The sequence below is a fragment of the Salvelinus sp. IW2-2015 genome, linkage group LG23 (genome assembly GCF_002910315.2).
Source record: "Salvelinus sp. IW2-2015 linkage group LG23, ASM291031v2, whole genome shotgun sequence".
Lineage (NCBI taxonomy): Eukaryota > Metazoa > Chordata > Actinopteri > Salmoniformes > Salmonidae > Salvelinus > Salvelinus sp. IW2-2015.
This window is the reverse complement of record NC_036863.1, coordinates 42,489,452-42,509,960: the sequence shown is the minus strand read 5'-3', so window position 1 is coordinate 42,509,960 and position 20,509 is coordinate 42,489,452. Positions and strand designations below refer to the sequence as shown.

Sequence of the window (20,509 nt, the reverse complement as noted above, 5' to 3'; positions counted from 1 at the left end):
TGAACCGATGACGTAGGCAGCATGCCAATATAGTGTTAGACGTGTAGGCCCAGTTTGTGTGTGTGTGTGTGTGTGTGCGTGTGTGTGTGGTGTGGTGTGTGTGTGTGTGTGTGTGTGTGTGTGGTGTGTGTGTGTGTGTTGTGTGTGTGTTGTGTGTGTGTGTGGTGTGTGTGTGTGTGTGTGTGTGTGTGTGTGTGTGTGTGTGTGTGGTGTGTTGTGTGTGTGTGTGTGAGAGGGAGAAGGGATGTCAGAAGCCAGTGGTACACAGGTAGCAAGACGGGTTGATGTGACTGTGTAACTAATGTTAATAGTCCAAACCAGGTCTCCAGACCACCAGTGACGGGAGAACATTCTTTGGCAGGTCGTAGTCAATAAAGCATGGTAATCTGAGATGAGACTGAGGCATGACAGTACAGCAGAGTGCTGGATCAGATTAGGAGACTTTGAGGTTGCGTTTGTCTGCAGGGCCTGTGAGTGCAGCCAGGGCTACAGCATACCGTAGAATCAAGCTCTGAAAGAGAACTGGCAGGCAATGAGCTAGCCGTGTAAAAGCTGTTCTTGACTGAAATGTCCTGATAGAAATCTGACACAGTCATAAGGAGCGAACCACAACGATGAGAACTAGGAAGTCAGGGTCCTAAACAAAGAACATGGAGAGTGAAAGAGGCATGAGTCACTCAGCACAGTCCTCCCCACTGGGCACACACTGGTTGAATCAACGTTGTTTCCACGTCATTTCAATGGAATCACGTTGAACCAACGTGGAATAGACCTTGAATTGACTGACGTCTGTGCTCAGTGGGTCTGCTGAGAAGTTAAGAGCTGCACTGAGCTGAGGACTTCGACAAGCTTATTTTCTGAGAGCTCACTGATAGAAATGTTCCACCAATCTGGAAATAAATCATAAATAATCCTCTACCACGTCCATCCCTTTCCCTTTAGATGTGTCTAATATTCCCAGCAGGGAATTGACAATAACAATTAACCATTTTCCTTGAAGATATTCTAAAGGGCTGTACGGAGTATTATCATCACGGCTGGTGTTTAAAGAACCACTGAACACGTCGATTGGCACATGTGTTTATGTGTTGCTCATTTGAAAAAAAACTAGATTTCAGTCTTGGAGGTGTGTTTCCTGACCGATTCTGCGTTTGGTTAACAATGTTTGTCCCTTATGAGACAATGTAGACACAGAAGCCTATTTCACTTCCTCAAAACCCCCAGAATGAATCTAAACTAAAGAAATATGTCATTCATTTTTGATGTTTTTCCCGCGGATGTTTTAGTTGCGCAATTTTACATCCAACTAAGGTGTTTGGTGCAGTATTTCTCAAGTTAAAAAAAATGTGTAAACGAAGTTGGAGCTGCTGGGCAGGTATGTCTCACTGTCTATGCTATTGGATAGGGAGCAATCACTGCAGCTGTTCACCCCATGTTAGTGGGCAAATGGACATCGTCAAATCGYCAAATCGAAACCCAACCTTAATTTACCCGTTGGGGGTTCCAAACGCTGTTTAAGACGAGACTGACTTTATGACCAAAATGATCCTATTTACACTTTGTAGTACATTTTGACACTAGAATAACTGTTTCTGACTTATATCGATGCCACATACTGTAGGCCGTATTCAAAGGGATTCGTTGCTKTTTAAAGTCAGTCGCTCTTTAATGCCACTGGATGGGGGACAGCCACTACTGTCTCGTTATGGAGATGACTTCTCTGAGGGGATTATAACAGGAGGTGGTGAGATGTACAAATATACCTGTCTAACACATCCCTAATCGGAAGTGGATACCACAGAAGAGATAGTGTCTGAAATACATGTGAATCATGCCAATTTGAAATATTATGTGAATCATGCCAATTTGACACCGTCCATGCTCCTTTTCCTACTGGTAAAAGTCACAGGAGGATTAGAGCTCAAATAGTAAAAGCTCTTCCCATTGTAAAAGATGACATATGGAATTGTTTTAACCCTCCTGTTGTGTTCGTTTCATGTTAATTAATTCTGTGTTCCCAGTCCAAAATGACCGCCCCATTATAGCTGATTATAAATCCATAATAATACATATGTTATCACCTAATGTTGTGTTAGATCTTTTTATCAACTTAAGTTCTTGTGAACATTACACGTTTTGAACTTCTACTTGCTATTTATGGCCTGTAGGCCTCATTGACCTGAGCTCATACAAGTCGTTTTTGAGTAAACAAAGCATAATGTATGGATTATTTTCACTATAACAAATACTCAGATAAAACATTTTGTGCTATTTATCAGAGACTACTTTGTGTCAAAGTTAAACAAGGACTCTCTCCTCTTCACCAGTGTCATGATCAAAGACATGATCAAGAGCCTCACATACAGTATATCGTTTGGTCATTTTGCTGCCACAGAATGAATGGTGAGCAAGGCCTCAAAAAAGCTTTATATACCAGAGCTGCGAGAAAAGTTATATATATTATTGAAACAATGTTGCGATTGTTTGTGAGAATGCCAACAGGTGTGGTTCCCGTGGGGGAAAGATTCTATTGGGGAAAGGTTCCCGTGGGGGTTGCCATGGAAGCCAAGAAGAGGAGTGAGGTGTGTGTGTGTATGCTCAAACACACATGCATGTGGGGGTCTGGGAGAGGAAGTGTGTCCATTTGATGAATGGGCATGTGCCTGAACTCAATTCATTTCAAATGGCCGGTCATTTTTGACCGGGAACACCACAGGTGTACAAAAGTTAAATAAAACACCCAAAATATAATGAAAATCATCAAAATGTATTTTGTGTGTTCAGATGCCCTGTGTGGACTAAGTCATGGAACCTTATGACAATCAGATTAAATGAACTACATTTTTCAGAGAGAAAACTTGTAAATCGGTCCAATTCGACCAGAACACAGCAGGAGGGTTAAGATGGTCATACTATGGATTTTGAATTTCAGGACCCCTTTATGTATAAAAAAAAATAACACATTCATGAATGGCAANGAACACAGCAGGAGGGTTAAGATGGTCATACTATGGATTTTGAATTTCAGGACCCCTTTATGTATAAAAAAAAATAACACATTCATGAATGGCAAAAAAGACAGTAAAGATTTTAATCATAAGAAACTAGGTTTTGAAGTGTTTGTCCTATATCTAGGAGATATAAGAAAGCTCAGGAAATAAATATATATATATATTTTTTTACACATACTTAACCCCTTTTTTGGGTAGGCACAAAACTAACAAATACAGGTTTTTGTTTGTTTGTTTGTGTGTGTTTGTGTGTGTTAGATAGATCCCTGGGAAGGAAGCGATGAGGGGGATATCATTAAAAACCCTTAACCAGATGCCTGCTTGGCCCCCTGCCAGGAAACTCTGCTGAAACCATAACAGTATTTATTGTAAATGTATGCCCTGGCGGTCCTACTCTCCCTAGGCTACTTGTACTCTAGAAGAGCTGAATACATTTAAATGGTATTCTCCTTTTCACACCTTGTTGTAGACTACAATCGTCTGTTSCATTACATCTTGTCTAGTTGGCCAGTAAAAAGGAATTAACCCAATTTTGTAGATGTTGTACACGTGAAATTGTGTACAATGAATGTGGTGGATTGAGATGCATCCATTGCAAAAAAAAACAAATGCCTGACTGTGTGTTGCTCCATGCCACCTTCTTCAAAGTGCAAACAAACACTTCTTCAACTCGCTGTCAACTGGAGAGGTCTCCAATGGCAGATGTCTCTATTATCAGTCACACAAAAAAACGTTGATATGAACTGTCCTTTCGGTTACAAACTATGTCTTTGTGACAAGCTCTAAATTAGCATGCATTTTCGAAATGTTTTGATTTGTGACAGAAATAATAAACCTTTTAGCCAAAGTTAGGGAGAGGGAAGACTTTTAAGAAACAACAATAATCTAGAGAAACTTTTTAGTGTGATTAATCTGTTCCAAAACATAATGTATATCTTTTCTGGGCATGAGCCCAATGATATTAAATGGATAAATCAATTTCTGTTAGAAAAACCAAAAATATTTCTTAAGTTGCCAGATTCAACCAAGCATGTTGTCAGCTATCAATTTACATCTAGTTTACTGAACAGTTGCAGATAAGAGATAATGGCCCGAGTATTTTTCCTGGACATTTTGTTTTTCTTGGACGCCTACGATTAGGTCAGGAGATACCGGTAATTACGTTTGGATGAGTCTTTCTGTATTCACTCCTCTAACGATCTTTAGTCTTTTTGAAAGCCACAGTAAATACTTTGACTTTCTACTACAGTTAAGTTGTTTTCTTGGTTAGCTTCCTGAAAGCTTGTGTCAAGCTGTTCTCTGGGAAATTGGAAGGCGGAGAGCAGAGTCAGTCTAAAACTGTAGTGTTTTGGTGAAAACATGATTTATAGTGTGTAGAAGAAGTAGTCCCCAGCTGTGTTTAACCTTTTGCTGCAGTGGGCTAAATCAGGGTCTTAAACAAATCTACTTTGAAAGAAAAGTATACACTTCACACACATGGTTATGGGCTTAGAAAAAAGAAGACACCTTGTACCATGTCAGATATAGAGTTGAAATATATTCCATTTTGAGTTTGCATCCCAATATTACACTTTATATACATTACAGAAGACTGAAATATAACAAAAGCGTTTGACATAGAAACACCAGATTTTCTGTGTTAAAAAAAAAGAAGTTTATTAATTMTGAAAAATATKAATAACATTCCACCCATGCTAAGAGCTCCACTTACAGTACTTTCTTGGTAGACTTCTGAATAAATCATTAAAGATGCACTATGCAGAAATCACTCCGCCATTTCCTGGTTGCTAAAATTTTAATAGTTCACCTAATTTCAGTTTATGTGACAAAACAAGCAAGTATAGTGYAGAGAATCTTTGTACCATCTAAACCCGCTGTGAAATATATTTTACATAAACAAAAAKATAGTATTTTCAGCTGTTTGAAGCTGGTGAACAAAACCGAACGTAAAAGACTCAAAAACAAAACTTAAGAACGGGAAGCATAGAAATAACACACATAGAACATACAGCATCTACTGCTTCTTAGACTTGCTTTCAATTAGACAACATTTCTATGTAAATTTGTTTTTGTCGCCCAAAAAGTTACATATTGCAGCTTTGAAGTGGTAGATCTGTTCCAACCAGGAAATGGCTGAGAGATTTCTGCATAGTGCATCTTTAACTACAGAGTTTAATGGTTTCCATTGGAGACAAGACACTATCAGCACAGCACCCTTAACAACTTTTTCCAGACGGTTGTGACATTAAGAGAGCAATCAGAAAATAATAACTACGGACTAAGTATTTTACCAACACTCTTCTTTTAAGTTTTCCTTTGCCTTAAGTATCCATCTGTCTTATTTAACCACACCAAACGTAACATATCATACTAATTTCAGTGTCCTGTACTGACATTTACTATGTTACGTCTAGTCTATGAGACCAGGCTGGCCTATCAGCTGGTGTAGGATGACATACAGTACATTCAAGGAAGTGACTTGTATAAGAAGCGACCAATGGTCTGTGTCTGTTGTCAAGGTGAGGATGTCTGTGGTTTTCACAAAGAAGTGAAGAGGAATATGACATTAGTGTGAAAACTAGAACAAAACAAGATCATGATTTTGGGGATATTCACAAAATGTTATCCAGAGAAGAGTCCTTTGGAGGAAGGATTGTTGACATATATTTGACATTTGTATCTTAAAGCATAATTGGGAAATAATTAATTGAAGTTGGAATGTTTGTGATATTTTGGCCTTACCTAAATGTCTGTTAAGTCCGTTAAGACTCCATAATGTTTCATCTGTAGGTGCTACAAAGCAGAAATTGGTCTCATATGAAGCTTCACYACTTGCTATGTAATATGAGTAGTATTTTCTTACATACATTTATAAATATTGAAAAAATATACAAAAAATGTATCTGACTAATTTTTCAATATATTGTTGACCATAATACACTCTACATGCATATCAACGTTCTGGAGTGGATCTCTGCTACTTATAGACAAATTATCCCATTTGTGACAGCATGTATGCCTTCCCACCTATTTGTTTCATGTCTCTGGTAGCACACACAAGTCAGCATGGACAGAATGCAAGAGTAGACTAATATTTGCCGTATTCTAATAATTCTCATGTGTCAAATTAGCCTATTGCCATGGTCCGTGCCAAGGTGAGACTTGCTCTCCTGTATATCTGAAATAATTGGATGGTGAAAMTTGCATCCAGCCAACCAGAAAAGCAAGGCGAACAATTCTGGCATTCTTGAAAATCAAGACAATCCTTGTCCTGCAAAGAAACATCATTTTTTTATAGTTGAAAAATAGATTTAGCAAGCAGTAGGCATTTACATATGTGGAGTGGAGCTTTATACAGTGCCTTCAGAAAGTATTCYTACCCCTTGACTTATTCCACATTTTGTCGTATTACAGCCTGAATTCMAAAYGGATTAAATCACACATCTACACACAATAACCCATAAAGAAAAAGTTTTAAAGTGTTTTTTGAAATATTTGCACATTTCTTGAAAATGAAATACAGAAATATCTCATTTACATAAGTATTCACACCCCTGACTCAATTCGTATTAGAATCAGCTTTGGCAGCGATTACAGCAGGGAGTCTTTCTGGGTAAGTGTCTAAGAGCTTTGCACACTTGGAAAGTACAATATTTGCCCATTATCCTTTTCAAAATTCTTTAAGTTCTGTCAAATTGGTTGTTGATCATTGCTAAACAGCCATTTTCAAGTCTTGCCATAGAATTTCAAGCCGATTTAAGTCAAAACTGTAACCAGGCCACTCAGGAACATTCACTGTCTTCTTGGTAAGCAACTCCAGTGTAGATTTGACCTTGTGTTTTAGGTTATTGTCCTGCTGAAAGGTGAATTCATCTCCCAGTGTCGAGTGGAAGCAGACCGAGCCAGACCGATTTCGCCTGTGCTTAGCTCCATTACATTTCTTCTGTATCCTGAAGAAACTCCCCACTTAACAATTACAAGCATCCCCCTAACATGATGCAACCACCACTATGCTTGAAAATATGGAGAGTGGTACTCAGTAAGTGTTGTATTGGATTTGCCCCAAACATAACACCTGCATTCAAGACCATTTTTTTTTTTGCAGTATTACTTTAGTGCCTTGTTGCAAACAGAATGCATGTTTTGGAATATTTTWATTCTGTACAGGCTTCCTTCTTTTCACTCTTTCAATTAGGTTAGTATTGTGGAGTAACTACAATGTTGTTGATGCATCCTAACTTCTCTCCTATCACAGCCATTAAACTCTGTAACGTTTTAAAGTCAACCTTGGCCTCATGGTGAAATCCCTGAGCGGTTTCCTTCCTCTCTGGCAATTGAGTTAGGAAGGACGCCTGTATCTTTGTTTTCACTGGGTGTATTGATACGACAATATAAAGTGTAATTATTAACTTTACCATGGTCAAACGGATATATATTTGTATTTTTACCCATGTAACAAAACAGTAGGTGCCCTTTTTTTGCTAGATGCTGGAAAACCTCAGTGGTCTTTGTGGTTGAATCTATGTTTGAAATTCACTGCTCGACTGAGGGACCTTACAGATAATTGTTTGTGTGGGTTACAGAGATGAGCTAGTCATAAAAAAAACATGTTAAACACTATTATTGCACACAGAGGGAGTACATGCAACTTCTGTGAATTTTTACTCCTGAAATTATTTAGGTTTGCCATAACAAAGGCAAAGATTACGTATTGACTCAAGACATTTCGGGATTTTATTTTTCCTTTATTTGTAAACATTTAGAAAAACATAATTCCACTTTGACATTATGGGGTATTGTGTGTAGGCCAGTGACAAAAAAAATCGACATTTTATMAATTTTTAATTCAGGCTGTAACATTTAGTCAAAGTGTGTGATGAATCATTTCTGAAGATACTGTAGTTATGTGATGACATCACATGCCCCACGTACCTTCGAAATTATTCGGCAATCATCATTTATTCGTAAAAACACAGGTTACATCATTTGTCGCAATAAACAAAGAAAGACAAAAGAAAAAACCCACCCCTGTCGAATGGATAAACATTTTGTTGATCTTTAGGACATTTATCCTATAGCTGCAGTTTCCATTACACATGTTGCAGTGTTATTTTGCGACATAGCTTTTGCTTTGTAGTATAAACTTAAATGGAAACCTGCCTAACATGCACATATTGCTCTTTAAAATGAATCATTACTTTAAAACGAGCAAAAGATCCCACTCTGGAACTTAGATATKCCCATTGAACATATTATGTTCAACAATAGAAAMATTWGCCAAATCAAAAATGGTACATTTTACATGTCTATATTTTMCAAAATGCATTAATTAATGTAAGACAATTATAATTTAACTCCAAATACTACTCATATTTGCAGAGCAAGCTGTAAAACATTTTCGAGTCTTAAAGCTGCAATCGGTCCATTGTCCATTTGCAATATTACAATAGCAAAGATGTTTTAAAACAACGAACACTGTTTTTTCCCTCAGCATATCATTGCACGCGCGATAGAAAAGTATAGTATGTACTAACGATTTTTTTTTTTACCACAATTCTTGACGCTAGTTTCTTCAAACCAAAACGAATGCGCTTGGGGCGGCCAATGGCTCTGTTTTGCCTATCGCGGATCACAGCTTTAAAAAGAGGCCCAGGTAAGGCCAAAAAGATACAAATGTCAAATACACGTCAACAATCCTTCCTCCAAAGGACTCTTCTATCGATTAAATGATATGAAAATCSCCAAAATCATGGGCTTGTGTTGTTCTAATTTCATGAGGAATCACCCATTAGCTTCTGTTTAATTAGAACAGTTGTTTCTTTACTTAGATATTTTCAAAAATATAGAAAAAAACAGGTCAGTTCATGTCATTACTGCTGAAACAACCCCGAGTGAGTAGGTCAACATAAACATGTTGAATTCACTTAGCTACACACTACAAATGGATCAAATAGAAAATGTAATAAACACAATAGAACCCAATAGTCCGACATCCAAAAACCATATGAAAGCACACTCAACGAGATGCAGTATAGTAAACATCATTTTCCATTGTCACACACACACAAAGTGTTTGCTGGCTCAGATTATTCTTGCAGTGTAAAATGTATAGGCTACTTGTGACTGAGTGTCATTGACTTTCCCACCTCATATTCTATTGGACATTATCCTTGTATTCAGTTTCTTGAAAAAGGATCTCAGTTTGCACAGCTTGCATTTCTTCTTCTTTTTATTCCTCCCTTTCTTATAGACCCCGTTCCATTTCGGCTCGTCCTCGTCCCCCCCRACCCAGGGTACCCAGGCCCCCCCGTTGCGGTCTGGATTGGCCCGGGGATCRTCGGTGGGGAACCTAACAGGGACGGCAGTGCAGTTGTAGTAGGCCARACGTGCTAGCAGCTTCTTGACCACATCAGGCCTCTGCACAGCCATGTCACTGCGTTCATAGGGGTCTCCTGTGATGTTGAAGAGCCACACAGACTTCCCTGTTSCCTCAGTGTTCCGCTCCAGGTTCCACCAGCTTCCTGGGAAGTTGGCCAGTACCTGTGGTGGGACCCAGTCTCCATGGCCCGGGTCCCCTGTCAGCAGCTTCCAGTCCCCCACCCGGATGGCAGCTTGGACCGAGGTGTCCCACACATGCTGGGCCTCCTGTCCAGACGCAGACGCCAGGCCAGAGCGCCGGTGGAGTGGGTCAATGTTATGGAGGATCTCCAGGCGTGGGGACTCTCTGCCCTCACTGATGGTTGGCCATACATTGTAGCCGTCAAGACCCTCAGTCAGTGACACGTTACCCCCAGCCAGACCAACCAGGGTTGGGTACCAGTCAGTGATGTGCAGGAGGGCCTTGGAAACCCTCCGCTTGTGACGCAGCAGGGGGCTGTGTACGAAGCCCACCCCACGGACCCCTCCCTCCCAGTAGGTCCCCTTACGCCCCCGYAGGGGCCAGTTACTCCCCCCAGTGAACGGCTGGGCACCGTTGTCAGTGGAGAAGATGAGCACACTGTTGCGRTAGTAGCCGTACTTGCGCAGAGCGTAGGTGACATTKCGTACAGCCTCGTCGACGATGGACACCAAGGCTGCGTACTTCCTTCTGGCTACGTTCCCCATCCCGCGGTAGGGGTAGATGTAGGCCTTGGGCGACTGCAGGGGTGTGTGCACAGCCTGGAGAGAGAGGAACATGAASAGGGGCTGGCGGGAYGGGTCGTGAGTGGACAGGATCTTGCGTACCCTCTGCGTGTAGAGGTGGGTGGAGAACTTGCCTCCACGGCCCCAGGCCACGGTCTCCCCCTCATGGAGGTCGTAGCCACACAGGCCTGGTCCGTCACAGGAGCCATACGTGTAGTAGTCCACACTGCCCGTCAGAGAGCCAAAGTAGCTGTGGAAGCCTCGGCGCGTGGGCAGACACTCCTTCCTGTAGAAGCCAAGGTGCCATTTGCCCACCATGTGAGTAGCGTACCCYGCTTCCTGCAGCCGCTGTGGGAGTGTGGTCATGTCCAGGGGGAGGCAGTTGGGCTGTCGAGGCCGGATGATGGAGTGCTGGAGRCCTGTGTGGATCTGGTATCTGTGTAGGGAGAAATAATTTCCAACAGCTAATCTTATTCATCTTCATTCATTGTGTAAAATAAACCCATTCAATGCTGGAGCTGATCAATAGAGTCATGATGCTGAGAACACTCTTATTGAAGATACACTTTCCTCACAGATAAGTATGCTGTGCTCTACCAACCATTAAATTACTATGTGGTTGGCAAAGCTTGTTTTACAGCCTGACTGCAGCTTTCAAGACATTAAAGGCAATTCATTAAGTCAATTAGTCTTGAAGGAAACTCTTCTAAACATTAGCATCTGTTTTCGGCCAGAAGTGTGCAACAGCTTGTCACCCACCAGGGAAGGAGAAKGGTACTGTTGGGATACTTTGCAAGGATATGGGTGAGCGAGCAAAGGAATGTTGCAGGAATCAGAAGAACGAGTATATCCCCCTATTGAACTATAGTAAACACTGATGTTGAAAAGGTGCTGCGGCCACTAACAGAAATACCAAAACATTCCAGGTAAAAGAAGAGATATTGAAGTTTTCATCAGTCCTGAACACGTACCTATTTATATCACCGTGTAGCACTTCAGTTACATTGTACCACATGAAAACACTTGCACCTTGTCCMTATATAACGTTTGTCTGGCCACCCAGGTTCTTAGCGTGGTCTGATATCTGGGTGGTCTACACTGCAGTAAGCAGACACACTCCACTTCCTTCAGACAAGTCCCTTCCTCCCACGACCCACACCAAGTCCAAAATGAGCATGTGGTGAGAGAGAGTCCACTGAGAGTTCATGTAATGGGTGACGCAGTRCAGATATACACACACCTATACAGAAACATTCCCATGGCTCTTTTCTCTCTCTTCATTCCTCATAGCTTTAACAGTCAATAGGATGGTTATTAGGCCTTGGCCTTCTGTCCACATCTCTTTCAGGCACATAGTGAGTGTGTCATGTCCTCACTCCTCAGCCCCAAAAAACAACTGTCTTGCTCCTGTTCATCACCCTCCCCTGTGGGTTGTTCATTAGCTGAGAGTTGCTGGGGAGAAAACAGCTAATTCAATTCTTCTTAGAAACACTCTGGAGATTCCGACTCTGGGGTGAACTGTTTCTTTGCAAGAGAGATCCCCTAGTGACAGGCTACCAACCAACCCCATTACACACACACGTGCACACAAACACACACACACACACACACACAGACAAAGTGCTCTGACGGCCCCACAGCTATTGTTCAGGATGCAGTGCAGCAGCTGTGTGGTATGTCAACTTCACCACTCAAGAACAGTCGGTCAAGCAAACCCTGCAATGAAAAAAGTTCCTGGCAATCCATTTTCACAAAATGTTTCCACAAACGTACATTGTCCTGGTAAGACCTCCCCCAAGTTGTGAACTTGAAGAGATGTTAGGACATATCAACAAGTACAACCTACTCGGAGTACTATGATAGAGGGAATATAGCCCGTGTTTGTTTCAGACACACAACTTTGAGGAGGCAAGGACTCCATCCAAGCATTTGTGTCGTTCCCTTTCAATWATTTTCCTACCCTGGCGCTCATATGGTTGTGTTTATCCAGTCTTTAACAGCCCTCATCCATTGTTTCACAATTACTGGCCTCATCCTGCAGCTCTCCACGTTGCTCTCAACAGCAGATGTTTCTACTCATGTACCCTGGGTAGAAACAGAGGTATCTACTAGAGCATTGATCTCCCCCAACAGTGTACAGCTCTTTCCTGGTAAGTTATAGTAAAATAAGTGACTATTTGGCAAATGACAGTATCCCTGACCTCTATTGTAGATKTATTCAATCTCTGTTCAATGTCTGTGGGAAAACTAAGCAATTTTGTTTCGCTTTCCCGACTCGCCTTCATTCGCTGAGAATTCCGAACCTTGTGAATGATCCTCTAACTCATCTGTTATGACATACTGTCGATGCCAGCAGTAGTACTTCCAGTAAATGTTACGGTTGCTCTGGATGAGTCAGCTCAAGGGACACACCATTAGTGCAAACATTTAACAGTTGTTTTCAGTGCTGAATGAGACACTTCAAAGTACTCTACATATGTCAGGGCACTGCATAGTTCAGTCTTTTTAAAATTTATTTTTTAACCTTCATTTAACTAGGAAAGTCAGTTAAGAACACATTTTTATTTACAATGACAGCCTAGGAACAGTGGGTTAACTGCCTTGTTCAGGGGCAGAATGAGAGATTTTTAGGGACTCTGAGTCTTAGGGACTCTTAGGCCCTAAGGGGCACACAAGTTGGCTAACAAAGGAATGCATTGTACCATGCATGCACATATTTATCACCAAACGCAACCAGCATCTTGATCAGGAGATGATGCATTATAACGTTTTGTGGTTTCTCTATACTTGTAATTACTCACCTGGCTGTACACTGTCATTGCCGATAATGTTGCCCACATAAAACAATTCGTGTTATGTTTAATCTGTGATCAAGAGAACCAATTACAAGCACATCTTCAAGGATATCCGTGTCAAAACGCCGGATGCTGAGGCTTTTATGCTTACCTGCCCGTGATCAACTGACTGCGTGACGGAGTGCAGATAGGTTGAACATAGTAATTCTCCAGCTTCACCCCCTCCGCGGCCAGTTTGTCCAGAGTTGGAGTCCGAATGTCCGGGTTGTGATAACCTATGTCATTGAAGCCTTGGTCATCCGTCAGTATGAATATAATGTGTGGTGGTTGCTTWGSCTCAAACGTAATAGAGGCATCGTTTTGAGTGTGCTCCTCCACTTGATTCGGCTTGATCCAGTCCATGGATAGGTAGCCAAAACTTAACAGACTGACCATTGAGAGGCTGGTAACTGCGTGCATTTTTACTGATTTTAGAGTGTACTTGGACAGAGTCGTTAGGGTACTCGCACTCTAGTCTCTGGTTTTTCTTTTTGTATTACACACATTCTTGAAATAATACGTATACACACGCGCGTAATTGATGATCCTAGGATGCAGAGTGGAAACATTGTTTCTGCCGCAGATTCTCATTCGTCATCACGACGGTCTTCTGCGTTTACAACGTCCAAGCTTCTCTTCTGTAAACTTGGCCTCTAAACTTTGAAAGCTACTACTGCACATTATAAAGTTGCATCGTTTCCAGGCACGCTGATAACCATTCCCTAGTCCTCACTAAACACTGGCCGGCCAAGTATGGTTTGATATTTACAGTAGCCCACATTAGCCTATCTTTTCCACTATTTCTCCTCTCAGTGGTTGTTAACTCCGCCCGCGTCTCATCACCGAACATGAAACAAGACCCCTTCATGGACCCACCCTCTGCCCCTGGTACAAGAAAAKCCCGGTGCGGCTCATCTCAAGGAAAGTTGCCTAGACCCTGCATTGAAATAAAATCATTTATTTTACGCAACAAGTTTTTTTAAACGAACATAAATCAAAAATCTCGGATTATGGGTAGAATCACTTTATTATTAAAGTTAGAATGGGAGTAGGCTAAAGTGAACATACTACAATTAGGCCTTTCTTGTGCTCAAGTATGCCCATGTTATTTAAGTMGCCTGTCTGCATTTCAAAAGTTCTACGACAGACTTTATATTTCATGATATGATGATAACTCTAATATTTAAAGTCAGAATGGGAGTAGGCGGGTTTCAGTCAGCCTACATGTAGGCGTATGTTGTGGCTACTGCTGTATTCCAAAGGTTGTGTGATGGACCCTGCCCTTTAGAGAGGMGAATCATGAACCAGGACGTCTACCTCCTAATCAGTCTATGTGTGCAGTAATCTAGCACTACATTATATATCCCTTTATAGACTCCATGCCCTCGGCTAGGATGCGGCTACAAAGAGAAGGTACAGTTGAAGTCGGAAGTTTACATACACTTAGGTTGGAGTCATTAAAACTCGTTTTTCAACCACTCCACAAATTTCTGGTTAACAAAACTTTAGTTGCAAGTCGGTTAGGACATCTACTTTGTGCATGACACAAGTCATTTTTCCAACAATCGTTTACAGACAGATTACTTCACCTATAAATCACTGTATCGCAATTCCAGTGGGTCAGAAGTTTACATACACTAAGCTGACTGTGCCTTTAAACAGCTTGGAAAATTCCAGAAAATGATGTCATGGCTTTGGAAGCTTCTGATGGGCTAGTTGACATCATTTGAGTCAATTGGAGGTGTACCTGTGGATGTATTTCAAGGCCTACCTTCAAACTTTGCTTGACATCATGGGAAAATCAAAACAAGTCAGCCAAGTATAAACACCATGGGACCACGCAGCCGTCATACCGCTCAGGAAGGAGACGCGTTCTGTCTCCTAGAGATTAACGCACTTTGGTGCGAAAGGTGCAAATCAATCCCAGAACAACAGCAAAGGACCTTGTGAAGATGCTGGAGGAAACAGTACAAAAGTATCATATCCACAGTAAAACGAGTCCTATATCGACATAACCTGAAAGGCCGCTCAGCAAGGAAGAACCCACTGCTCCAAAACCGCCATAAAAAAGCCAGACTACGGTTTGCAACTGCACATGGGGACAAAGATCATACTTTTTGGAGAAATGTCCTCTGGTCTGATGAAACAAAAATAGAACTGTTTAGCCATAATGACCATCACTATGTTTGGAGGAAAAAGGGGGAGGCTTTCAAGCCGAAGAACACCATCCCAACCGTGAAGCCCGGGGGTGGCAGCATCATGTTCTGGGGGTTCTTTGCTTCAGGAGGGACTGGTGCACTTCACAAAATAGATGGCATCATGAGGCAGGGAAATTATGTGGATATATTGAAGCAAYATCTCAAGACATCAGTCATGAAGTTAAAGCCCGGACCTCAATCCTTTAGAAACTTTGTGGGCAGAACTGAAAAAGCGTGTAGGCAAGGAGGCCTATAAACCTGACTCAGTTACACCAGCTCTGTCAGGAGGAATGGGCCAAAATCCACCCAACTTATTGTGGGAAGCTTGTGGAAGGCTACCCGAAACATTTGACCCAAGTTAAACAATTTAAAGGCAATGCTACCAATACTAATTGAGTGTATGTAAACCCACTGGGAATGTGATGAATGAAATAAAAGCTGAAATAAATAATTCTCTCTACTATTATTCTGRCATTTCACATTCTTAAAATAAAGTGGTGATCCTAACTGACCWAAAACAGGGACTTTTTACTCGGATTAAATGTCAGGAATTGAAAAACAAGAGTTTAAATGTATTTGGCTAAGGTATATGTAAACTTCCAACTTCAACTGTATATGTAAGGTTGATGGAGAATCAGATTTACCTGTCACTTTTAGAGGCCCCTGCAATATACTTGTGTGTTCACATGGTACGCTTCCTRCTGTCAAATCAAACACACACACACTAACAACAGTGGTGTAAAGTACTTAAGTAAAATACTTTAAAGTTCTACTTAAGTAGTTTTTGGGGTATCTGTACTTTACTTGACTATTTATATTTTTGACAACTTTTACTTTTACTCCACTACATTACTATAGAAGATAATGTACTTTTTACTCCATACATTTTCCTTGACACCCAAAAGTAAAAAWTGTTATGCTTAACAGGACAGGAAAATGGTCCAATTCACACACTTATAAAAGAGAACATCCCTGGTCATCACTRCTGTCTCTGATCTAGCGGAAAATAGAGATGGTAGGCAACAGGGAAATGTGTCATGTTCCAAATACTTAATTTGTAAATTATGTMTGGGTGTTGGAGTGTGCTCCTGGCTATCCATAAATGTAAAAAACAAAAATGTGCTATCTGGTTGTATTAATATAGGGAATTTGAAATGATTTATACTTTTACTTTTGATACTTATGTATTAGTTTAGCAATTGCATTTACTTTTGATACTTAAATATATTTAAAACCAAATACTTTTAGACTTACTCAAGTAGTATTTTACTGGGTGACTTTCACTTGAGTCATTTTCTATTAAGGTATATCTACTTTTACTCAAATATGACAATTGGRTACTTTTTTCACCACTSCCTAACAAGTACATCCCTCTTCCCTCTATAGCCCTAGGCACAATATTACCTTTACAGTGCAACTAAAGTGTGCCAAAAGTTCATCCCATTTCACTCAACACAAAGCAATGATTTTGCTGCCTCACCGCTACGCCACCACCAAAAAGGGGTCATAGCACAATGTCAAGTGTCAAGAATCCACCAACGTTGCCTGATCTATGCCTGCAAATGTTTTCTTTATCAACTGTTTTCTTTTTTTGAATAGGAAGTATGCCTGTGTACCTAGGATAACCTTGTTGACCAGCCCCAGTGCAGAGGAGGGTCTCTGCTGCCATGGAGTTAGCKTTAGCTCCAGTGTTAGTGTTTAACTTGGCTGCAACTGGATATTTATGGTCCACCTGGGCATTGGGAMACAGACAGTGGTTTCTTTTACCGCTCTGTAGCATTCCACCATTGAAACATTGATTTTCTCTCTCYGTTTTCCACTGGAGAGGGAAGTGCCTCCGATTATTTACCTTAGCTCATAAGAGCTGTCTTCCATAGTTTCGTGACTGAGGTTTTTGAAACGTTCTGTTTTTGCCTTCTGTCCTTCAAAGTCCTTTCCTCCCACACTGAAAAAGGAAATAGATATTTGTAAGGAGACGTAGCATTAACAACTTTGAAACTGTACAGCTTTGTGAAAGGGAATGTTCCAACAAAACAGAGAGTATGAAAGTGAACTCTACTGATTTTCTATTGAATTGATGGATTAATCGTCCTCGGTGGTTGAAGTGTGTATGAAGTCACAGGAKACGGTGCAAACATCCTCAATGCAAAGACCTGCTTTGAGAGGGAGTGTAGTTGTGACACTCACAGTATTTGAGATCCAATATMATTTTTACTGAATGGCAGACAATGATCTGCCAATGATCATTCATGTTAGAAGATCTTCCTATATTTAAAATGGTGGGGCCAGAGGAATGAGCAGTTGGCATTGGTGGAAGGAAAATAGAGGAGGAGGGCAACAGGAAAACGTGTCATGTGTCCGACATGAAAAGCACAAGACTATGCCCATGTGGTTAGCGTTCATATTTACTCTACTCACTGAAACTCACACATCTGTTCCAGCATTATCTGACGGTTTTGTCACGATATACATACAGAGAGTAAATAAGACAAAATGTTTATTAATGGTTCATTGACAATCATAGCGATATGGTTTAGTATGAGAAGATATTTCTAGTCACATGAACCAGAGTTTGAGAGTCTGTTGTTTGGTTGGGYTGATTTAGACCATATCTATTCTTTACCGGAGCCAGACGCCAGGTATGACATCAGAATAGAACATGTGTTCTGTGATTAGTTGTTCTTGTTTAGTTTTATTTTGTATACATGGCAGCTAAAATCTGAATTGCGTATACAAAAGCACATTACAAAACAATAACATTGTAACACAGTAGGGAAGTTAGGGACTGGAAGAATGAATGACGAATTGAAGCGGTTATGATGGCATTAAGAGGAACTTCAGGCATGGATGGTCACGGAGGAGGGAACCGGTCAGAGTCAGTGACAGTCATGTCCGCAGCCTCAGCAGCTCACCTCGCTGTCCTGTCTCCAACGTCCTTGCTCCGGGCTTAGTAGCTTGATGGTTAGCTAACTAGCTAGCTACTCCTCTCCAATAACTCTGTGTATCACCCACTTGGGTGATGCTAACATTACTGCTGCCACASRGTGCTGAAAKCTCACCACAYATAAWTAAAATCCAGTGCAGGCAAACAGTCCAAGCAAAATTCTTGCTTGAAAAATTACTCTTTGCTAAGAAGCTATTTTTGTCTCTTTTTAACAATTTTATTTTAAAACAATCACAGTAAGGTACTTAATTAACCTGAAATKATTTGATATTGATATTTTAAAAAACAGCTGCATTAGAACRTTAAAGGTAAAGAGAGTATATTCACTAGTACAAGCCATCTTTGTATACARTTCTCTACTTTTCATGAAGTCAGTGTTTGGGCATTCAAGTCCAATGAGTTCTGTCCTCTACATSTACGTACTTATGGTTCTATACATGCATTTTAGGGCAGGGTTTCCCCAAACTCGGTCCTGGATCCCCCACACTTTGTTTTAGGAAACATCTGTATTGTGATACGTCCAACATACATTTTAACCATATATTTTATACATGTAGTAACCTTGCTAAACCAGGCATGTGTTGACATGGAAAGGCAAAATAGTCATACCATCCTATTCGAAGTGTTGATCGAATTGGGTACAGTAAAGTAAGGATATAGTAACTAACACATTTGCACTGCCTGGAAGTTGGCAAATACACTGAAGATGGGGTTTGCAAAGTTTTAACTAATTCTAAAATGCTTTAGGTATTAATATAGGCTGGGTTTAGTATGGCTAGATAACATTATCTAGATAACATTATCAGTGTAGTACTCTTGCAAGTTTTATTTTCTGGTCTTTAAGCTATGAACACTTCCACAACTTTCTGTGGAAGAAAAGGGATTAAAATACTTTGGTCACATTCTTGTGAAAACAATGAACTCCTCTCCCATTTGTCATTTCTGACTGTTCATTGATATATATATTTGTTTAACCTTTATAATGATGAACATGATTCTTTTAATCTGGTTTCTTTACCCAAAAGCTAATTATTGAAATGTTTATTGATAATGATGAACATGGTTCTCTTTTAATCTGGTTTCTTTACTCAAAAGCTAATTACTGAAGTGTTTATATCTATAGCATGAATATAAAATTACATTGTTGCCAGACACTTGTGTATGAACCTTGCACTGCAATTGTCTCGGACCATTGGGTACATAGAACAGGGCTATAGAACAGGGTATTGGGTGCACATCAAATCATTTACTTACCAATATCAGCACTCCTACAAGCTTCACATGACTATGAATGGAATGAAATTCACATGAAAACACAAACAATGAACACATCAATGCAGCAGCTTGTCACAAGTYAGTACTCAGATTTATTAAAACAGCAATAGAGATGTATGTGATACACATGTAATTCCCAAATCAACACTGTCTTCAGGGCAGCTGGACTGGTCATGCTTTTGATTTCACAACTGTCTCCAACGCTTTAGCCACTTGGTCAGCGTTCATATTGTCAAGGGCCACACTGCTCTCTTTACCAAAATCTGCAAAACAGGTACATTKGAAAGATCCACATGAACACATGGCCATAAACATTGCAGTTGAATTGGCATACAGTGAAACATGTTAATCACACCTAGGTACTGAAACAATTCTCTCACCATATCTTGCCCAAAGCTTAGGCTGAACACCCGAGCACTCCCTGATGAGGATGGGAAATGTGGGGTTTGCCTTCTTCAGTTCCACATAGTGCTGCTCCACAAAATCCCTGAAGAACATGGAATAAACAGTGAAATAGTTATTTCACCATTTCATATTACTAGTTACTATCCACATACTATTCCATTGTAGTAAAATAGCTAGCCAGTACACAAGAGACAATCATCTCACTGGTAACGGGAAAGTGCAATGCAGCTGACTGATAAAGCGGTATCATTTAGATGTATACTGTTGAATTAATATCACAATAAATCATATAAAAGGATGTTGTAGAGCTGTATTTAGCTAGATAGGTGCGTGATCTGCAAATTATTTCAGTTGAGCTGATTGCAATTGTTTGCTAACCTACTATGTGTATATGTAACGTTAACGCCTGTCTGGCAGTCCAGTAGCTTGTGCTAGTTAACGTTATATGAGTCTCGCGGTGACCGCTAGCGAAGTACCTAACATAGCTATGGTGAAAATGCCAATATTGGTTAACACTTTTCTATTCCGTGAACATATAACTATCGTCACATTTGAGAAATTACCTTGCTCCTTGACTCGCAGGCGATGTCTGACACAAATGTAGACGAATCTCTCGAAGGTTTTTAGCAAGGTTAGAGCCAATRCCTCGTACTACGGCCGCGGCCATGATGGTTTTTCTGCTTTGGGTGAATATTCCTGAACCCGCCCACTCTCAACAAC

General features: G+C 40.6%; 2 protein-coding genes across 2 annotated transcripts; both read right to left on the bottom strand.

Moving 5' to 3' along the window:
- Positions 1-4,650: 4,650 nt before the first annotated feature.
- Positions 4,651-13,801, bottom strand: LOC111951176 (arylsulfatase I-like). Its single transcript, XM_023969231.2, has 2 exons — positions 13,080-13,801; positions 4,651-10,569 (listed from the first exon to the last, which is right to left on the bottom strand). The coding sequence occupies exons 1-2, from the start codon at positions 13,385-13,387 to the stop codon at positions 9,159-9,161; spliced, it is 1,719 nt and encodes a 572-aa protein (XP_023824999.1). The 5' UTR covers positions 13,388-13,801; the 3' UTR covers positions 4,651-9,158.
- Positions 13,802-19,453: 5,652 nt separating this feature from the next.
- Positions 19,454-20,509, bottom strand: LOC111950074 (NADH dehydrogenase [ubiquinone] 1 alpha subcomplex subunit 2). Its single transcript, XM_023967423.2, has 3 exons — positions 20,353-20,509; positions 19,765-19,871; positions 19,454-19,647 (listed from the first exon to the last, which is right to left on the bottom strand). The coding sequence occupies exons 1-3, from the start codon at positions 20,454-20,456 to the stop codon at positions 19,556-19,558; spliced, it is 303 nt and encodes a 100-aa protein (XP_023823191.1). The 5' UTR covers positions 20,457-20,509; the 3' UTR covers positions 19,454-19,555.